The 18,322-nt window shown below is 43.1% G+C and overlaps 1 protein-coding gene across 1 annotated transcript in view; it reads right to left on the bottom strand.

Moving 5' to 3' along the window:
• LOC126361719 (cytochrome P450 4g1-like) overlaps positions 1–18,322 on the bottom strand; it is a 96,056-nt gene that overhangs the window by 31,303 nt on the left and 46,431 nt on the right. The window contains exon 5 of the mRNA XM_050007817.1: positions 18,090–18,293. Coding sequence (XP_049863774.1) covers positions 18,090–18,293 — 204 coding nt within the window. The remainder of the gene's footprint in view (positions 1–18,089; positions 18,294–18,322) is intronic.

The raw sequence follows: 18,322 nt of genomic DNA, 5'->3' as shown, positions 1-18,322 counted from the left end.
TCAAACGACACACGGGCATTTGCTCCACTGATGAGTGATTTTCGAATTGCAGATCGCCCTGCAATTCCCTGTTTATGGAGCTCCCTTCGTGTGGGTTTGGTGCTTACAGGATTCAAGGGTGCGACATACAGTTCTGCAGTGACTTTTGCAACTGTCGTTCGTTTACTTTTCGTCATAATCCTCTTCAATGACCGTCTGTGACGACCACCCTACACACATTTTCGTCCGTGCCGTGAGCGGATTGTGTTTTTCCGCTACCCTGTCTGCGGTATAAACCTTATATATGGTGCCCCTGGGATCACCAAACGCTTTGGCTACCTTCGTTACGAAAGCACCCACCACACGGGCACCGACAATTTATCCACGTTTGAATTCACTTAGCTCCGACAGTACGCACTCAGCTACACTGAACACTGTTCTCACCATCACTGACACTTGCATAATACTGAGTACACTGCACAGATGCTCTTCGTGTCAAAGACAAAAGCGCAACCTACAGGCTTGGCTACCATCTGCATTTATGTTCGAGCGGCTTTTTTCCCGGTGTTTCCATATTTTTGTCCGACCCCTGTACACAATCACCTGGTAACGTGTGAAAGTTGTCGATTAGAAAACGTCTTTCCAGGTCGAGTCTCGGCCCGGCACACAGTTTCTATCTGCTAGGACGTTTCATATCAGCGCACACTCCGCTGCAGTGTGAAAATCTCATTCTGTTTTTCCAGTCGTTCAACTTTACACGAGATATTAGTCGCTGGCGAGGTATAACGAAATACTACGCAAAGGTTTCATCTGTCACAAATGCCACAATCTTTGGCTACACAGCGAACGTACATCTATACGCTATACTTTTTAGGAGCAGCTACCTGACCACTTCTGTGTTAGTGCGACATGAGACATGTTACACGGCCGGACAAAGATTGAGGCTGGCTCACCGGTCATTGACCATCTTCTTCTGTGCGGATGCACAAACAGTGCCCGAACTCGTACGGGAATCGGCAAAAAGCCGCGACTAATGAGTATAATGGGCAGGGACACTATGAATATAGTGCGGGACAATAAGTTGAGAATGTGGGTCTCACGGGAGGCGTGCCATAGATAATTCCCTGCAGTCGCACTATCATCTGTGTCCTCGGTAGCTCAGATGGATAGAGAGTCTGCCGCGTAAGCAGGAGCTCCCGGGTTAGAGTCCCGGTCGGGGCACACATTTTCAACTATCCTCGTTGACTTATATCAACGCCTGTATGCAGCTAGGGATATTCATTACATTGTAAAGCAGTATTCTGTTTCCGGGAACGCTGGGGCTAGATGCATTATGAAGACGCTGTCTGAACTATTTCGATGACGTTGACTGATTTTTCATGTCAATGGCAATTTTCTATGCTGGAACACACACAAGTTTATGATGAGATTTTGGCTGGGACGTGCGCATTGGTGTAATATTTGATTCTCAGAGTTTTAAGCTCTATAGATGTACTATGTTAGCGAGTTTAAATCCATTACTCAAAGCGGAAGGCTTTGTTCCATGTTCAAGAATCAATATCGGTATTTCATTTATTCTTCCGTACATGTAATCAATGGCCCACTTATTCATTGCTACTACAGAAGTTATACAGGGTTCATTTTTGTACTAATACAAATGATTAATGCAATTGCTATCCACGTGTTCCATTAAAGGACAAATGTAACTTTCCTACAGCAACTTCACTTCGTCATTGAATAATAACAAGAAATTATTCTAAACTGTTCCTCAAATATTTTGATCAAACAGTCATTTTTGAAAATTAACATATTTAACTGGGACACTTGCCTGTGTACATGTATTCTTACTTAAACCGGTAGCTGACGCGAGCAGAGTTCATTAGACAGAATCGTTATTCAGGCAAAAAGTAAAAGGTAGATTTGTGTTGGTGAAAACATCGAGAATTTCTGTTGATCCTGAATATGTTCGGAGTGCTTAATCGACTTCTTGTTCGTTGTGAATAGGTGACGGATGTACAAAATGAGGTTTTACATCCTCGTTGCATGTAACCTCTCTGTAAGAAAGAGTCAAATACACTTGCAGATCTTATCAGGAGATTAAAGTGTGTGATTTTAATTTTGAATACATTTCCAAACTCCTTTTAAATTACTCTTTGCGAAATGAATATCTTTCCAACTTCCAAGTACATCAGTTAGATAGCAGTCAGGCAGCGTTACTTTTCTTTCATGCGTCAAAATTTTGTTTAAAAAGGGGACTATTTTACGAGCATTTTCACTGAAGTCGAACCAATTATGTACTCACCTTACTTCAAATCCGCATCTCGTGGTCTAGTGGCTAGTGTTCTTGCCTCTGGATCACGGGGTCCCGGATTCGATACCCGGCCGGATTGAGGATTTTCTCTGCCCGGGGACTGGGTGTTCGTGTTGTCCACATCATTTCATCGTCATAATTCTGACAGTGGCTAGACTGGACTCTGTAAAAATTTGACTACCTAAAACTTGGGGCTTTGTAAGGGCGCTGATGACCGCGCAGTTGAGCGCCCCACAAACCAAACATCATCACCATAGACACTTTAGTTCAAAAATTGAATTGCGAGGCTTTCAAGTGTAGAAAACGTTTTCGCTTCGATGAGCCCACCAGCTGTAGCGTGGATTCTACGCGACAGCAAATGAATTTGGGTACTACCTCAGACACGGCAGCCTAACAGCTGCCAGTAACTCAGATGTTTGTCGGGTCCTGGAACTCAGAGTGGGCCTATCTTGCACAGTGACGTCGCAGATGTCAGACTATGTGATCTGAGAGACACAGTAGAATCCTCACGTCCGTGGACTATTCCTCAGACCACTACGGCATAGTTCGAGAGCGATGGTCTGATGGGCTGACTCCCACATCTGCATATACATGTATGTATGGTCTACAAACCATTGTGAAGTGCATGGCAAGGATAGGTCACAGTGTATCAGATTATATTCACGCATGAAGTGTAGGAAGAATGTTTAAATGCATCTTTGAAAGCTGTCATTAATCAGATCGATAAAATCTGAGATTACTGATTGCAGGGTCATTAATACACAAGGTGACAGCAGTGGTTGCAACACATTTCCCTGGGGTACACCCGAAGTTGCTTCTACGTCTGTAGATGACTCTCCATCCAAGATGACTTGCTACGACCTCGCTAGCAAAAAAATCCTCAATTCAGTGAAAACTTTATATTGATACCTTATACCATTATACTTTTGATAGTAAGGGCAAATGTGGTACTGAGTCAACGGCTTTTCAGAAATAGATGTACTGCATCTACGTGACTGCCTTGATCCAAAATCTTTAGTATGTCACGTGACATAAATGCGAGCTGGGGTTCAGGTGATTGATGGTTTTGGAATCCATGCAGGTTGGCAGGAAGGAGGTCATTCTGCTTGAGATACCTTATTACGTTTGTGCTCAGAATGTGTTCCAAGATTCTGCAACAAACCGATGTCAAGGTACTTGACACTAGACTTGTGGTTCACTTCTGCTAACCTTCTTGTAGATGAGTGTAACCTGTCGTTTCTTCCACCCACTGGACATTGTTTTTTGTTCGAGGGATCTACGATAGACTACGATTAAAAGAGACGCTAACTCAGCCGCAAATTAAGTACTAGTTCTGATAGGGATTTCATCGGGCCCTAGAGCTCAGTTAAATTTTAACGATTTCAGCTTTTTCTCAAAGCCATAGGCACTAGTACCTATTTCATTCTTCTTCTCAGTGGTACGAGGATTGAAATGAGGCAGTTCTCCTTGGTTTTTCTTTGTCAAGGAACGTTTGAAAACGGAGTTAAGCATTTTTGCTTTCGCTTTGCTACCCTCAATTTCTGTTCTTGTCGTATCCGTGAGTGACTTGGCACTAACGTCGGTGCCACTAAAGGCGTTTACATACAGCCAAAATTTCTTTGGGTTTTGTGAAAGATCATACGATAGTATTTGCTACGGTAGTCATTGAACGCTTCGCGGATTGCTCTCTTGACAGCTAAGTAAGTTTCCTTCCTCAGTTGTCTGACTGTAGCCCTATGCTTTGTTTTACACCCAGTAAGCAGTGATATCTGTTTCGTTAGTATTTTCATTATAGTGACTATATACCATGGAGCGTCTCTCTCACCATGAACTGTTCTACTGGTCACATATCTAACAAGTGCATAGTCAACTATACTTTTAAACTAGCGCTACATTTCCTCTACAGACTCCTTTCCTGAGCTAAAACTTTCAGGTTCCTGGTTTAGCTATAACACTGTTTTTCTTTATTCAGTTTACTGAAAACACAAATTTAGTTTTCCTTTGTACTGTGGCAACATTTCTTGCTGTAACTGTCTCACGGTAACTGATACTAGTTTCGACTTGCACGTTCTGAAAGGGATTTTGTTAAAGACTGATCGCGTGCGTGAAGCTGTAGATGGTGAATGCATAAGGAGAAGCAGTAGATTCCTGTATCGTTCGCGGTTGTGAGACAATGACATATATATCAGAGGTCCCATTTCCTAGCATGTAAACATCCAACACAGGAGGAAATCTCAACCACTTGCCTTAACGTAGCCCAGAAGACAAGCGGAATGTTGTTGTTGCTGTGGTCTTCAGTCCTGAAATTGGTTTGATGGAGCTCACCATGCTACTCTATCCTGTGCAAGCTTCTTCATCTCCCAGTACCTACTGCAACCTACATCCTTCTGAATCTGCTTAGTGTAGTCATTTCTTGGTCTCCCTCTACGATTTTTACCCTCCACGCTGCCCTCCAATACTAAATTGGTGATCCCTTGATGCCTCAGAACATGTCCTACCAACCGATCCCTTCTTCTGGTCAAGTTGTGCCACAAACTTCTCTTCTCCCCAATCCTATTCAATACTTCCTCATTAGTTATGTGATCTACCCATCTAATCTTCAGCATTCTTCTGTAGCACCACATTTCGAAAGCTTCTATTCTCTTCTTGTCCAAACTATTTATCGTCCATGATTCACTTCCATACATGGCTACACTCCATTCAAATACTTTCAGAAATGTCATCCTGACACTTAAATCTATACTCGATGTTAACAAACTTCTCTTCTTCAGAAACAGCCGGCCGCGGTGGTCTCGCGGTTCTAGGCGCGCAGTCAGGAACCGTGCGACTGCTACGGTCGCAGGTTCGAATCCTGCCTCGGGCATGGATGTGTGTGATGTCCTTAGGTTAGTTAGGTTTAAGTAGTTCTAAGTTCTAGGGGACTAATGACCACAGCAGTTGAGTCCCATAGTGCTCAGAGCCATTTGAACCATCTTCAGAAACGCTTTCCTTGCCATTGCCAGTCTACATTTTATATCCTCTCTACTTCGACCATCATCAGTTATTTTGCTCCCCAAATAGCAAAATTCCTTTAATACTTTCAGTGTCTCACTTCCTAATATAATTCCCTCAGCATCACCCGACTTAATTAGACTATATTCTATTATCCTCGTTTTGCTTTTGTTGATGTTCATCTTATATACTCCTCTCAAGACACTGTCCATTCCATTCAACTGCTCTTCCAAGTCCTTTGCTGTCTCTGACAGAATTACAATGTCATCGGCGAACCTCAAAGTTTTTATTTCTTCTCCATGAATTTTAATACCTACTCCGAATTTTTCTTTTGTTTCCTTCACTGCTTGCGCAATATACAGATTGAAGAACATCGGGGATAGACTACAACCCTGTCTCACTCCCTTCCCAACCACTGCTTCCCTTTCATGTCCCTCGACTCTTGTAACTGCCATCTGGTTTCTGTACAAATTGTAAATAGCCTTTCGCTCCCTGTATTTTACCCCTGCCACCTTCAGAATTTCAAACAGAGTATTCCAGTCAACATTGTCAAAAGCTTTCTCTAAGTCTACAAATGCTAGAAACGTAGGTTTACCCTTCCTTAATCTAGCTTCTAAGATAAGTCGTAGGGTCAGTATTGCCTCACGTGTTCCAACATTTCTACGGAATCCAAACTGATCTTCCTCGAGGTCGGCTTCTACTAGTTTTTCCATTCGTCTGTAAAGAACTCACGTTAGTATTTTGCAGCTGTGACTTATTAAACTGATAGTTCGGTAATTTTTACATCTGTCAACACCTGCTTTCTTTGGGATTGGAATTATTATATTCTTCTGGAAGTCTGAGGGTATTTCGCTTGTCTCATACATCTTGTTCACCAGATGGTAGAGTTTTGTCAGGACTGGCTCCCCCAAGGCCGTCGGTAGTTCCAATGGAATGTTGCCTACTCCGGGGGCCTTGTTTCGACTCAGGTCTTTCAGTGCTCTGTCAAACTCTTCACGCAGTATCGTATCTCCCATTTCATCTTCATCTACATCCTCTTCCATTTCCATAATATTGTCCTTAAGTACATCGCCCTTGTATAGACCCTCTATATACTCCTTCCACCTTTCTGCCGTTCGCAGTACCAGCACAGCAAGGCTGTTTTGGTTATTGTTACAAGGCCAGATCAGTCAATCATCCAGACTGTTGCCCCTGCAACTACTGAAAAGGCTGGTGCTCCTCTTCAGGAACCACATGTTTGTCTGGCCTCTCAACAGATACCCCTCCGTTGTGGTTGCACCTACGGTACGGCTATCTGTATCGCTGAGGCACGCAAGCCTCCCCACCAACGGCAAGGTCCATGTTTCATGGGGGGGACAAGCGGAATATGTCGCCTTATATACTGTAGTTTCCGGCGGTCTCTTGTACTGGGTGGCTAACGTGTTCCGCGATTCATCATTCCAGTGCAGTTGATCTTTTTCCGTTCTTTCAAGCGTCCAGCAGTGATAATCCCTCGTCTGTCTTATCTCTGTACCTATTCTCTCGCGAGACGGGTACTTTCGTGTCAAATAGCGTGGGGCGTGTGACTGGGTGATGGTGGGGGGCGGTGGGGGGGGGGGGCTAGATGGTATGACTGCTCACCGTTTCTTGTTAATGTGCACTAAAAGCGCGAGCGGTTTGCTGCACTACGCCTCGTCCATCCGCTGTGATAATCCACCATATTCAGTGACGATCACTATCAGTAATATCTTTTGGATATGAGAACGTAGGCTTCTGCGGCCGGTGTCACGGTGATTAAAATTCTTCTGGGTATTATGCGGCGTCATTGCTAACAACTAACAACAACAATAAAAAAATAAAACCGACGTTTCAGCCGAATTGCAATGGCCTTCCTCAGGCCAGTTCAATCTGGTGGCGATAAGGTTTCTGGAATCGAAGTAGTCTCGTTGCTCCTTTTACACAGGGCCAGATGAAAATATAAGTGTGTTGTCTACCTAAGAGAAGGAGTGGCCCATGTATGTGGCGACCGGGATCCAGCCATGACCAAACTCATCGACAATAAAACGTTCCTTTCGTCCGTCCTTGGAGGTTACAGGGCGTCGAGCGAAGTTCCACTTGTGGACCCAGGTAGTCATCTTGAACTCTTCAGCGATGTGGCACGCGCGAGACAGATTATGCGGCGTAGCGCGTCTCGGATTTCATCTGAAAGGTTCTATGATTAATCCTGATTAATGCGCTGCAGTGCTACACTCATACAGTCAGTCTAAATAAAGATCGACAACTTAATATCGACCCGCCAGGCAGGGTTAATATTCTCACTACTCCAAAGTAAATAATTAGAGCCTTAAAACCTCTCAGCAAGATTCGGAGCTCTGATTACTGATCTGGAGTGGAAACCCACCAAGGACTCATAAATTAAGACACAGAGGAATCACAGACGTTGTCTGCAAGTGGACACTGGTTCACATGTCAGCACAATGATATTGAATGTAACGTAAAAATTTACTGTATTTTTCATTTAATTCTGTATATGTATTATATGACAACAATGTAACTATCTCATGTAATGATTAATTGTAAATATTTGTATATTTATGTACTTATTATATCAAGAAATGTATTTTAAGGGAATGTTGATGAACTGCAAAGGACTTGTGCATGTAGCACATGATTCATATAAATGGAACTGAAAATGCAAAGAAGAAACCAACGTGATGGAACACTGGTCAAGAAATATTTACGTAGTGTTAATATGCCTTGAAGTGTATGGTGTAGTGGAAGCCGGCAGGTCTTCAGGTTGGTGTAAAGGACAAGCTCATCACCTGTCGTAGGCAGTGAGGTGTTTCCTGTGCCCTCATTGACCATTTATACCTCAGTAGACGCCACCAAAATTCGACTGCTGGAGATCACAATTTCGTGTTGACACATTGAACAAACTTTGGATTTTCTTCAAGTCACACACAAGAGACCCAGACAGTACACACACACTCAGAAGCCGATACTACGTTTAAAGACATTGGAGCAATATAATAGAAACATTTATTGTTCGAATTAATTCCATTGTAAACACGAATCATGTGAATTCAAACGCTGTACTCAGCAACGATAATACGCCGCAATTCAAAGACATTAATGCTACGACTCCTAAAGAAGATACACACCAAAAAGACTGTATACAAAGACTGATATTCAAAGAGCATTATGCTCAGAAATATGTTTTGTAATATGTAAATTTCTTATTTTCTCATATATATGTGTGTATGTAAATTTTCTATACTGTCACGCTCGCTTGCGGAGCGTGTCAGTAGAGGAGGCATTGTAATGGTACTTTGACTACCGCGTCTCCGCCAATACAAATATATAATTCACGATCGCGCACGTAGAAGAGCGGTGCGCCAGCGACCGATTTTTATAAATAATTTTGTTCCTTTTTTTTACTTTTGCGTAGGTGTTTGTTTTTTAACAACTAATTGATTACTCTCTCTCTCTTGTCTTCATACGAAAGACGTGTATTTTTCGGCGCTGTGTTGAATGTGCTTTTGGGTGGAAATTAAAATTATATTACAAATCGAGATTGTTTCAATAGTGATTCGAGGTGATTATCGCCAAATTTGTAAATTGATCATGACAGTGACAACTTGAATAAGTTTTCAACAGACGGAGAAAAGTGGAAGACGGGTCGTCCTCCAAGAGAATTAGGAGGACAGCCATGAAGACTATATTGTAATTAGTACTGCGTTTCTAACAAGATTATAAGGTAAATTTCCACTAGTTTCTGATGCTATTTCCGTACAGTCGCTTTTTGTAGTGTTGCCGACCCGGTCTGCCATGCACGGTCAAATTACAGCGCTATCTCAATCAGTAATTTGAAGTCCGCCTTATCCGTAACTTATTCCACCAAAATTCAAAACCCAATCAGATTTTCTATTTTATATTTTCACGGCAGAACCGCGAGGTAAGGAAACACTACAGCGCTCAAACGTACTTCGCACGAATGTCTGTCTAGACCCCCTGCAAGGAATCCATAGACATCGAAGTCTATACTCGATAGATTAAAGTCACCTCCAACTAGTATTGCATGATCTGGATATTTACGCTCTGCCGACCATAGATTTTCTTTGAATTGCTCTAGAACTGTTACAGTAGAATCGGGTAGGTAAAAATATACAACAGTTAACTTGGTTTCACCGAAACCTGTTTATGCAACCAGGTAACTTCAATGTCACACTGAACTTCAACCTCTACAGAAAAATAATTTGGTCAACTACAATGAACACTTTCCCTCCTATGGCCTCTAATCTTTCTTTTCGATACACGTTCCATGACACGCTAAACATCTCAGAACTTTCCACTTCGGATGGCGGCCAACTCTCGTTTTCGAGAATAATTTGAGAGAGTGAACTTTTCTGGAGGCCAGTAAATTCGGGAACTTCATTACGAATATTCCTACAATTGACTGACAAAATTTTGACAGTCTAAGTGTCTTTCCTCTCAACGTAGTCTGACTTTCCTTGCAGCGTATCGACTAAAGAGTGTTTATCAGAGTACCTCAAACTACCACCTAGCATAAAAAAACCTCATGTGCACTCCACAAGTGCTCTGCTATCTGAGCAGCTGTTCCCTTCGTGTAGTGCACCCCTGAGCAATCAAGGGAATTATACAAATTCGCAATTAATGACACATATCTAGATATCTGCAGTCAAGACCGTCACACAGTCGACGAATCCTTTGGCTGAGATCCTTCACTGGTCTCCAAACCAAAGGATTCCTATCAACTCTGGGAACAATGCTGAAAATTGCGAGCTTTGCTTCTACCCGCTGCGTGATGCCAGCAGCCTTCAACACTTCCGCTAGCAGCCTGTATGAACTGAGGATGGCCTCAGAACCCATGCGACAAGTGTCGTTGGTACCGACGTGAGCCAGAACTTGCATATGACTGCACCCTGTACGCTCGACAGCTGTGGGCAAGGCCACCTCCACATTTCGGATGAGGCCCCCCAGCAGACATATCGAGTGCACATTGCCTTCCTTTGCAGCCCTATCTAAGGGTCTCCCTAACTGGCCTAACATGGGAGCTACCGATAGCTAGTAAATCCCTCCCACCGTGCGCCAGCTCGGACGCTGCTGAAAGAGCGGCTACCTATGCACTCACAGCGTGAATGGGTGACACCAGACGGCCTGTCTTCGCATTGACTCTCGGCACGGAGCGATGTGAACGCTTTACCACCCGCGATTCAGACTGCTCGGAAGGCGGATCCAGGAGGTGCCTAGACAGCAGAGCCAGCGGCGAGACAAGCAACACCTGAAGTGTTCCATGCGAAGCGGCAGATTCTCCGCCACCGCTACAACCCGAAGCAGCAGCTCGAAGGTGATTGACAGTAGTATTCAGCTGTTCACAAACTGCGGCCAGCCCCTCCTACGGCCGCACACAGCACAGACACGTCCTACACATTCTAGCAAGACTAACTGAAGAAGTAAACCACAAAAGCAGACAGAATCTTAGATAAGCAACTTGCTACCCTTCTGATGTGCCACCAATTGACATTGATGCCTCAGTGAGTTTCGTAGCTGGCGTTCAGGAGAAATGAAAACTGCGCTACCGATTGCCTGAATTTCCACTTACAATATCGAGCTTATACAGAAAAACACGCCCTAAAACTGGTTCAAATGGCGCTGAGCACTATGGGACTTAACATCTGAGGTCGTCAGTCCCCTAGAACTTAGAACTACTTAAACATAACTAACCTAAGGATATCACACACATCCATGCCCGAGTTAGGATTCGAACCTGCAGCCCTAGCTGTCGCGCGGTTCCAGACTGAAGCGCCTAGAGCCTCTCGACCACAGCGGCCGGCAACACGCCCTAAATTTAAGAAATGTACTGTGAGGAAAATACAGAAAACGTATACACTTAACTTGCCGCTCTGGAGGTGTGTATCAGCCGAGAGCTTGAGCCTCACTGACAGGCTTACTAAACGAACGGACGTTTGTCTTCAAAACAAAACAAGTGAGTAACTGTGTGTGTGAAATCTTATGGGACTTAACTGCTAAGCTCATCAGTCCCTAAGCTTACACACTACTTAACCTAAATTATCCTAAGGACGAACACACACACCCATGCCCGAGGGAGGACTCGAACCTCCGCCGGGACCAGCCGCACAGTCCATGACTGCAGGGCCTAAGACCGCTCTGCCAATCCCGTGAGGCAGTGAGTAACTGATGCGTTACAAACTAAATTAATTTAGACCTATAAAGTACGAGATCAACCCTCTTGAACAGAAAAAAACACGTACTATATTTAAGAAATATGCTGCTATGAAAACGCAGGAAATGATAAACACTTAACTAGCTGCTCTGTAGATGCGTATCAACCGAGAGCCGGAGTCTCATTCATTTTACCGAATTAGTAGGTACGGCAGTATGATTATTTGATATGAATGAAATGTAGAGCCTGGAGTTCCTTTTTATAAGGTGCGATCAAGAAGTTCCTGTTTGAGGGCGTCGCTGCAGCGTATACATAATATAACGCGACTTCGAGATTCTGAAATACAGTATAAGCACGACATGTAGCGAAGGGATCACTGTGGCATTCGTGCCTTTCCGACAAGCGTGCGATAACTGCGGAAAAGTGAACTACCGCGATGTTATTTCCAAATGCGTCCAAACGTGCTTTTAATATGGGGCAGCATGCCTGTCAAAAACCACCGTTGTGGAATGGTGCGTGACAAGGGGTGCTGTTGGTGCGTGATAACACACCTGCTCATATCTCAAATGTCGTAACGCAGAAGTTACGCCAACTCACGTGTGGAACATTCGAGTACCCGACCTAGAGCTGTGATCTCTTCCCATGCGATTATCACGGCTTCGGTTTCTTAGAACGAGCCTTGTAGGGTCGGCTATTCCTGCCGGAGGAGGATGTGCACCAGGCAGTTTCGGACTTCTTCGCGCAGCAGAGCACGGTGTTTTATCAAACGGATATCTTCAAACTGGTGCGTCGGGGGGTATGACTGCCTCAATGCTTCCGGCGATTTTGCCTGATCGGCATACCAATTCCGGACTGTACGGCTTTCGAACAGAAACTTTTTGATCGCCCCTTGTATTAGTAGTTGCTGCGTGAAGCTGAGACCATTATTCACGATTAGTTTTGCCGTTTTGTATTCTTTGGAACGTAGCGACGACTGGTGCGGTGGAACATTATTAACAGAACTGATTTGTGAGATCGTATTCTAAGGCCCCAGTAACGATTTCCAGTGGATATTGATTTTAGGTCCTTTATAGCTTCGGTTCAACCCAGGCGAACTATAAAAACTTAAACTTTAGAGCTCGTGTCGCAATACTTATCCAGTTTATTAGCAAAGGTAGCTGCCAAAAGCAGGCTAACTACATCCGTCTATAATTTTCACTAAGACAGAACAGCGTAAGAGTTAAAAATCAGTCCAGTGGTATTTACTGACATCAACTAAACCTCGGCAAGCTCACTTCGTTCGCTGAACACTAGCTCCAACTAGGTATTGGATGCACTTATTGTATTCGATAGAGAACTCTGCCTATGGAGCCTGTGCACGTTCATAGAACTGAAACAGCCGCCCAGATGACCGGAAAACACTCAGTCAGAATTCTAAACCCTAGCACGGTAATGCACCTGCTAATTCTTTCAAGGCCTTCTGCTCTCGAAGGAATACTTGGTACGTCATTCCATTTCACATGTTCCAAACCGTTTCGAAACCGACCCCTTTCGACCAGTCAGACACAGTAGCCCCATGCAGGCACTTTCATTGACTCTTTGCCGATCCCGGTAACGTCACTCCACTGCAAAATGCTGATCCCTACCTGAGCTTCCCCAGCAGTTTATTCCCAACAAGCGTTGAGGAACATCTTCCATCCTGACAGAACGAGTCACACTTGAGCCAGCGCCACAGGGCTCCACCTTCATTTAGGAAGATTAGGGGAAGACTAGTCCATCATCTCCAGACCGGAGGAAGCCTACATCCCCCTGGATACCGTAAACTAATAATATTTGATAAAAATTTCCAATATAATAGTTCTATTGAAGATTTTTAGTGATTACACTGACAAAAAAACTGTTTGCGTCGTCTATGAAAACAGTTATTTTTGAGATAATACGTCAAAACATCTTTCGACATCGTGTTACTAATCTCTCATTTGTTTCCTTTTTATTTTCAGTTTAATTTTATTGCATCCAGAGGTTGCATAATTCGAAAGATTTATTTCACTACCTGTGCTGCCATCTAACAGACAAATCCCAGTGGAAGTCTTTTACACCGTTTCTGAAGAAAGCATACGAACTAGGCTTCTTTTGAAATGTAAGTACTTGTAAATCGTGGGCACCATAGTTCATCTGACATGTATGTACATGCAACTTGCGTGGTTCGATAAGAAAGGAGAAGAAGAACAACCATCTGGCATTAGGAGTTCTATGACGGAGTGAATCAACCATCCACACCACAGACATTATTTCTATTTGGCAAATGTCACCGGATTTTCCTGCAAAACTCGTGCATCTGTAAAGTATTCAGACCTGCCCTCAGTTTCTAAACGAATTCCATACTATCTCGTCGCTTGTCCAACACCAGTATCACTTGCAGTATATACAGATGATAAAGAAACGCAAGAAGAAAGTTCTCTTTCATCTTCCAGTAACGTATCAGACCCTGACTTCCAATGTGCACAAGGTATTCATTTAATGAACGATGTTGATCTTTGTGACCACATATGGGACCTGTCACTACCAAAACATCAAGCTGAACTGCTCGGTTCAAGCCTTAAGAAACTTAATTTGCTTGCATCGGGTACAGTAACATATTTTCACCACAGACACAATGTACTTGTGATACTCTTCGAAATGAATGATTTGCTACCATACGGACGTTCAAGGTCTCATGTCAAGAATCGAGGTGGAACTCAACATTGAAGCATGGCGATTGCTCATTGACTCATCTAAAACAAGTCTAAAAGCAGTATTATTGCACGGTGGGAAAAAATACGCAACGGTATCGTTTGCACATTCTACCCGCCTGAAAAAGATGTATTAAATTATGTTGCCACTTCTTGAAAAAATACGCTATCATGAGTATATACGGGTTTCTATTCTGATTTAGAAGTTATCACCATTCTCATGGGAATGTCGACAGGGTACGGCAAGTACTGCTTATAACAGCAGTGAATGGGGCAGTGGAGATAGAAAGCACGACTACACAAAGAAAACAGTGGACAGTCAGAAACACAAAGCAGACAGGAAATAAAAATGTCCTTCGTGTGCCGTGCCAAAGTTATCATGTCACCCCTTCACCTCAAGCTGGAATTCATGCAGAATTTCATAAAGACTCTAGAAAACGACTCAGATGCTTTTCGGTATATGCGCAACAAGTTCCCAGAGTTGAGTTACGCGAAAGTGAAACAAAGTGTGTTCATAGGTCCACAAATAAGGAAGGTAATTGCTGACGCCCACTTCCAAGACATACTAAATGAGAATGAAAGAAATGCATCGATGGCATTCAGACCAGTTTTAGCCTATTTGCTTGGAAATTATAAATCTGCTGATCATGTAAATGTTGTAAAGAACTACAGCAGTGAGCAGAAAAAGATGGGTGGCGACATGTCCCTCAAAATTCCAAAATTCATCTCCTCAACTTCACCGAAAATCTAGGTTCAGTCAGAGAGGACCATGGTGAACGTGTTCACCAGGACATCTCGGCGATGGAGAGACAGTATCAGGGCCGGTGGAGTGCATCAGTGTTGGCTGACTACTGCCGGACACTTCAGCGTGACACGCCGAATGCTCAGCACAAAAGCAAGTCTACGACCAGGAAATTCAAAACAAACACAGATTAAGGAGTATTCCCCACTGTGTAAGGGTTTTATGTGTATAATATATCTTGAACTAGATATTACTATACAGAGTATGTGTCACGTAACTCGCCATTTTCTAAGATATAGCGATGTTCATTAGTACGCCATGTAACAACAATTGTTATGGGGAAATATAAATGGTTGAAGGAGTTCATCGAAAAACGATGGGCGATAGATACAAATGGTTTGCATTTTTTGAATCAGCGTGTAACAAGATATTCACCAATTTTTATCATTTTTTAAGTGATATAGAAAGGTAAGGCGATTGTCTGACATCGGTAAATCCATAGCACACGAGGCAGACAAGATTTATTGTGAGGGTGGGGGTCCAGTAGGAGGAGAGGGGGAGGGGGGAGGAGCCAGTATATGGAACGACCTCTCAACCCAGTTTTTGCCAACCTAGTTCCATCACATTAACAGAACGCAGTTGCTCACTAACATGCCGCAGTAGTATTTGATGCAACTCTCTCGACGAGCACACAGGTGTTCCAGGAAATGACACGTTCCAGCATGGCGCGCCTCACCCAACACTCGTCTGTCCCACAGACAGCCGTTTAATCACGTGATACGCCAAACTGTTAAATTTTTCGTATCGGCAGCAGCAGTCTCTCCCCATCACAGCAACTATCTCTGATACAACTACTCGTAAGTGTAGAATGAGAGGCGAAAAATGCAAAAATAAAAGTTAATTTGTAAGTATAAGCATGATGGGAGTATCCAAAGAGAACTATGTTTGAAATCCGACGTGGTTACCGTTGTGCACTAGGCCACTGTTGAGTGTGTTAATGGTTTGAACCATGAACGCACATTCGTTTCTTTTTTTTAATTGACTGTCTTCTTTATAATCCTTCATTAAATATATCTAAACATCTTTAGATAAACTCATTAAACTTATAGTTGCTTATTCATTTTGACTTTCACGTTTTTCATTTCTTAAATCTGTTTTCCACCTGACATATCACTTCTTGAGTACAGATACATGATTGTTGTCTTGATGTTTAGCAGTTCCGATGGGGCTATATTAATAACATTGCCATATAGAAATGACAAGACCTGATAATTAATATATGGACTTTTATAAGGTTGTGGTGGTGGTTTACAACTGAAATCGGTACCGTAGTGATAATAAAGGACATATAGACAGCTGCACGTCATGCAATTCATAAAATGGTGAGGCACAGATTCTCTAAGACCTCTGCAGCTCCAATCACTGCAAAATAGACTGCGGTGAAAATTTCGTTTTGGAGGAATACAGCTATTATCCATGCGCCAAAAAACCTTATTACAGCTACAGAATAATGTAGTGCATGTATTCTGCATGTGTATAAAAAAAAGCCTTATTTCACTTTCAGAATATGCAAATACCAGAGTTTACACAAAATGAACAGTCAAGAACAGAATTAATTGAATATGTGAAGTATAATACCATGTATGAGTCATCTTTTGACTCCATTATATCACCATATAACCCTAAGTGTAACAACCAGTAAAAAAATCGCGACTAAAAACAGAAGTTGTCCACATCAACATTCTCTTTATTGTAGATTACTTGCGTTGACCCCTGAGGACAGCAGCGTACTTCCTAAACTAATCTTGTTAATCTCACTTGATAATTAATAAAGACTGATACAAACAGTGTAGTCATGATTTAGTGAAACTTTTACGTACAACTGTCCAGAGACAATAACATCCTTTTCTTTTACAGAAAAAAATTAAAATGCTATTTTGTCATCATGTTTACCGTCTTACGACCGCACAGTACTGTCCACGGATATAGTAATTTTGAAAAAAATGTGCCAGTGCAGTTGTCATATGCATGATATTCGTACTTCAACTTCATATCGCTAACAGTTAAATATATTCGATCGCTTTAGCCAAATAATATCAGACAGTTCTTTGTACCAGGACTTAGACGAGACGTGGGCAAAAATCAAGCTCAATCAGATCAGTAGGTTCACGAACTAAACAGATTTACTCGACCTGATATGCCTCAAAAACAATTTGGGATAGGAACGAGTAAATTTACCAAACGGTCGCTCAAAAACTGAGGATGTGTAAGAAAAAGAAACTCTTAACGAATGGAATAAAAATCAAAGGGACACAAAATACATACTGATACGCTGCTGCAGTTAACCATAGACGAAATGAATGACTTTTAATGCATTTCTGATCTTCTTACTTATTTTATATGAAACTCTTCAAAACAACACGTTTTAACATCGACATTATGCTCCTTCAGGAACGTGTGTAGTCTGATGGCGAATTTTAAAAGACCTTGAATTAAGGCTCAAATCAAATGGTTCAAATGGCTCTCAGCACTATGGGACTTAACATCTGAGGTCATCATTCCCCTACAACTTAGAACTATTTAAACCTAACTAACCTAAGGACATCACAGACATCCGAGCCCGAGGCAGGATTCGAACCTGCGACTGTAGCGGCCACGAGGTTCCAGACTGGAAAGCCTAGAACCGCTCGGTCATACCGGTCGGCCCTTGAATTAAGTTCTCAATCGGAGTGAAAGGATGTTGCGGGTCCAGATGAACTGCTCTTTTCGCATCTGCGTCAAGGTTTACATCTGGCATGATTTTCTTAAGCTGCTCCAAGCAAATGCCAGGATGGTTCCCTTGAAAAGGACGCGGCTAATTTCCTTCCCATCCACGAAACAACAAGAGCTTGTGCTCCGCCTCTAAACATCTCGACATCGAAGGGATGGTAAACCCTAAGACATGTGGCGGAAAGAAAAATAAAAGTATGTTTTTAGATTTTAGCTTTAATTCTCTCACAACATCCAGTTAGATACAATCTAGATTTCCCCATTCTTAAAAATTCACGCATGCGACTGAAAAATATCAACTGAAAGGACGAAAGAAGTTCCTGATGACGCACTGCGTGCGCTATGTTTTCTGTTGTGATCTTGTGTCTTCCTCGCTATTTGTCGTACAGCGCCGTGACCTACCTTGAGGATCCTGTCCAGAACACTGAGCCGGGCGATGTCTTGGACGGTGACCTCCCGGTGGTAGTCTGGACTGCCCCTGCCGAACACGTGGTCCAGTTCCTGGTGGGCGGCGCGCTGCCACTGCTGGTTGAGGCTGAGCAGCGCCAGCGCCGACACCGCCGTGTTGGCCGTCGTATCCGTCCCAGACACCACCAAGGTCCTCATCTGAGCAGCCCACGAGCAAATGCGACGCC

This window comes from Schistocerca gregaria, chromosome 1, assembly GCF_023897955.1.
Source record: "Schistocerca gregaria isolate iqSchGreg1 chromosome 1, iqSchGreg1.2, whole genome shotgun sequence".
Classification (NCBI taxonomy): domain Eukaryota; kingdom Metazoa; phylum Arthropoda; class Insecta; order Orthoptera; family Acrididae; genus Schistocerca; species Schistocerca gregaria.
This window is presented reverse-complemented; position numbering and strand designations above follow the sequence as displayed.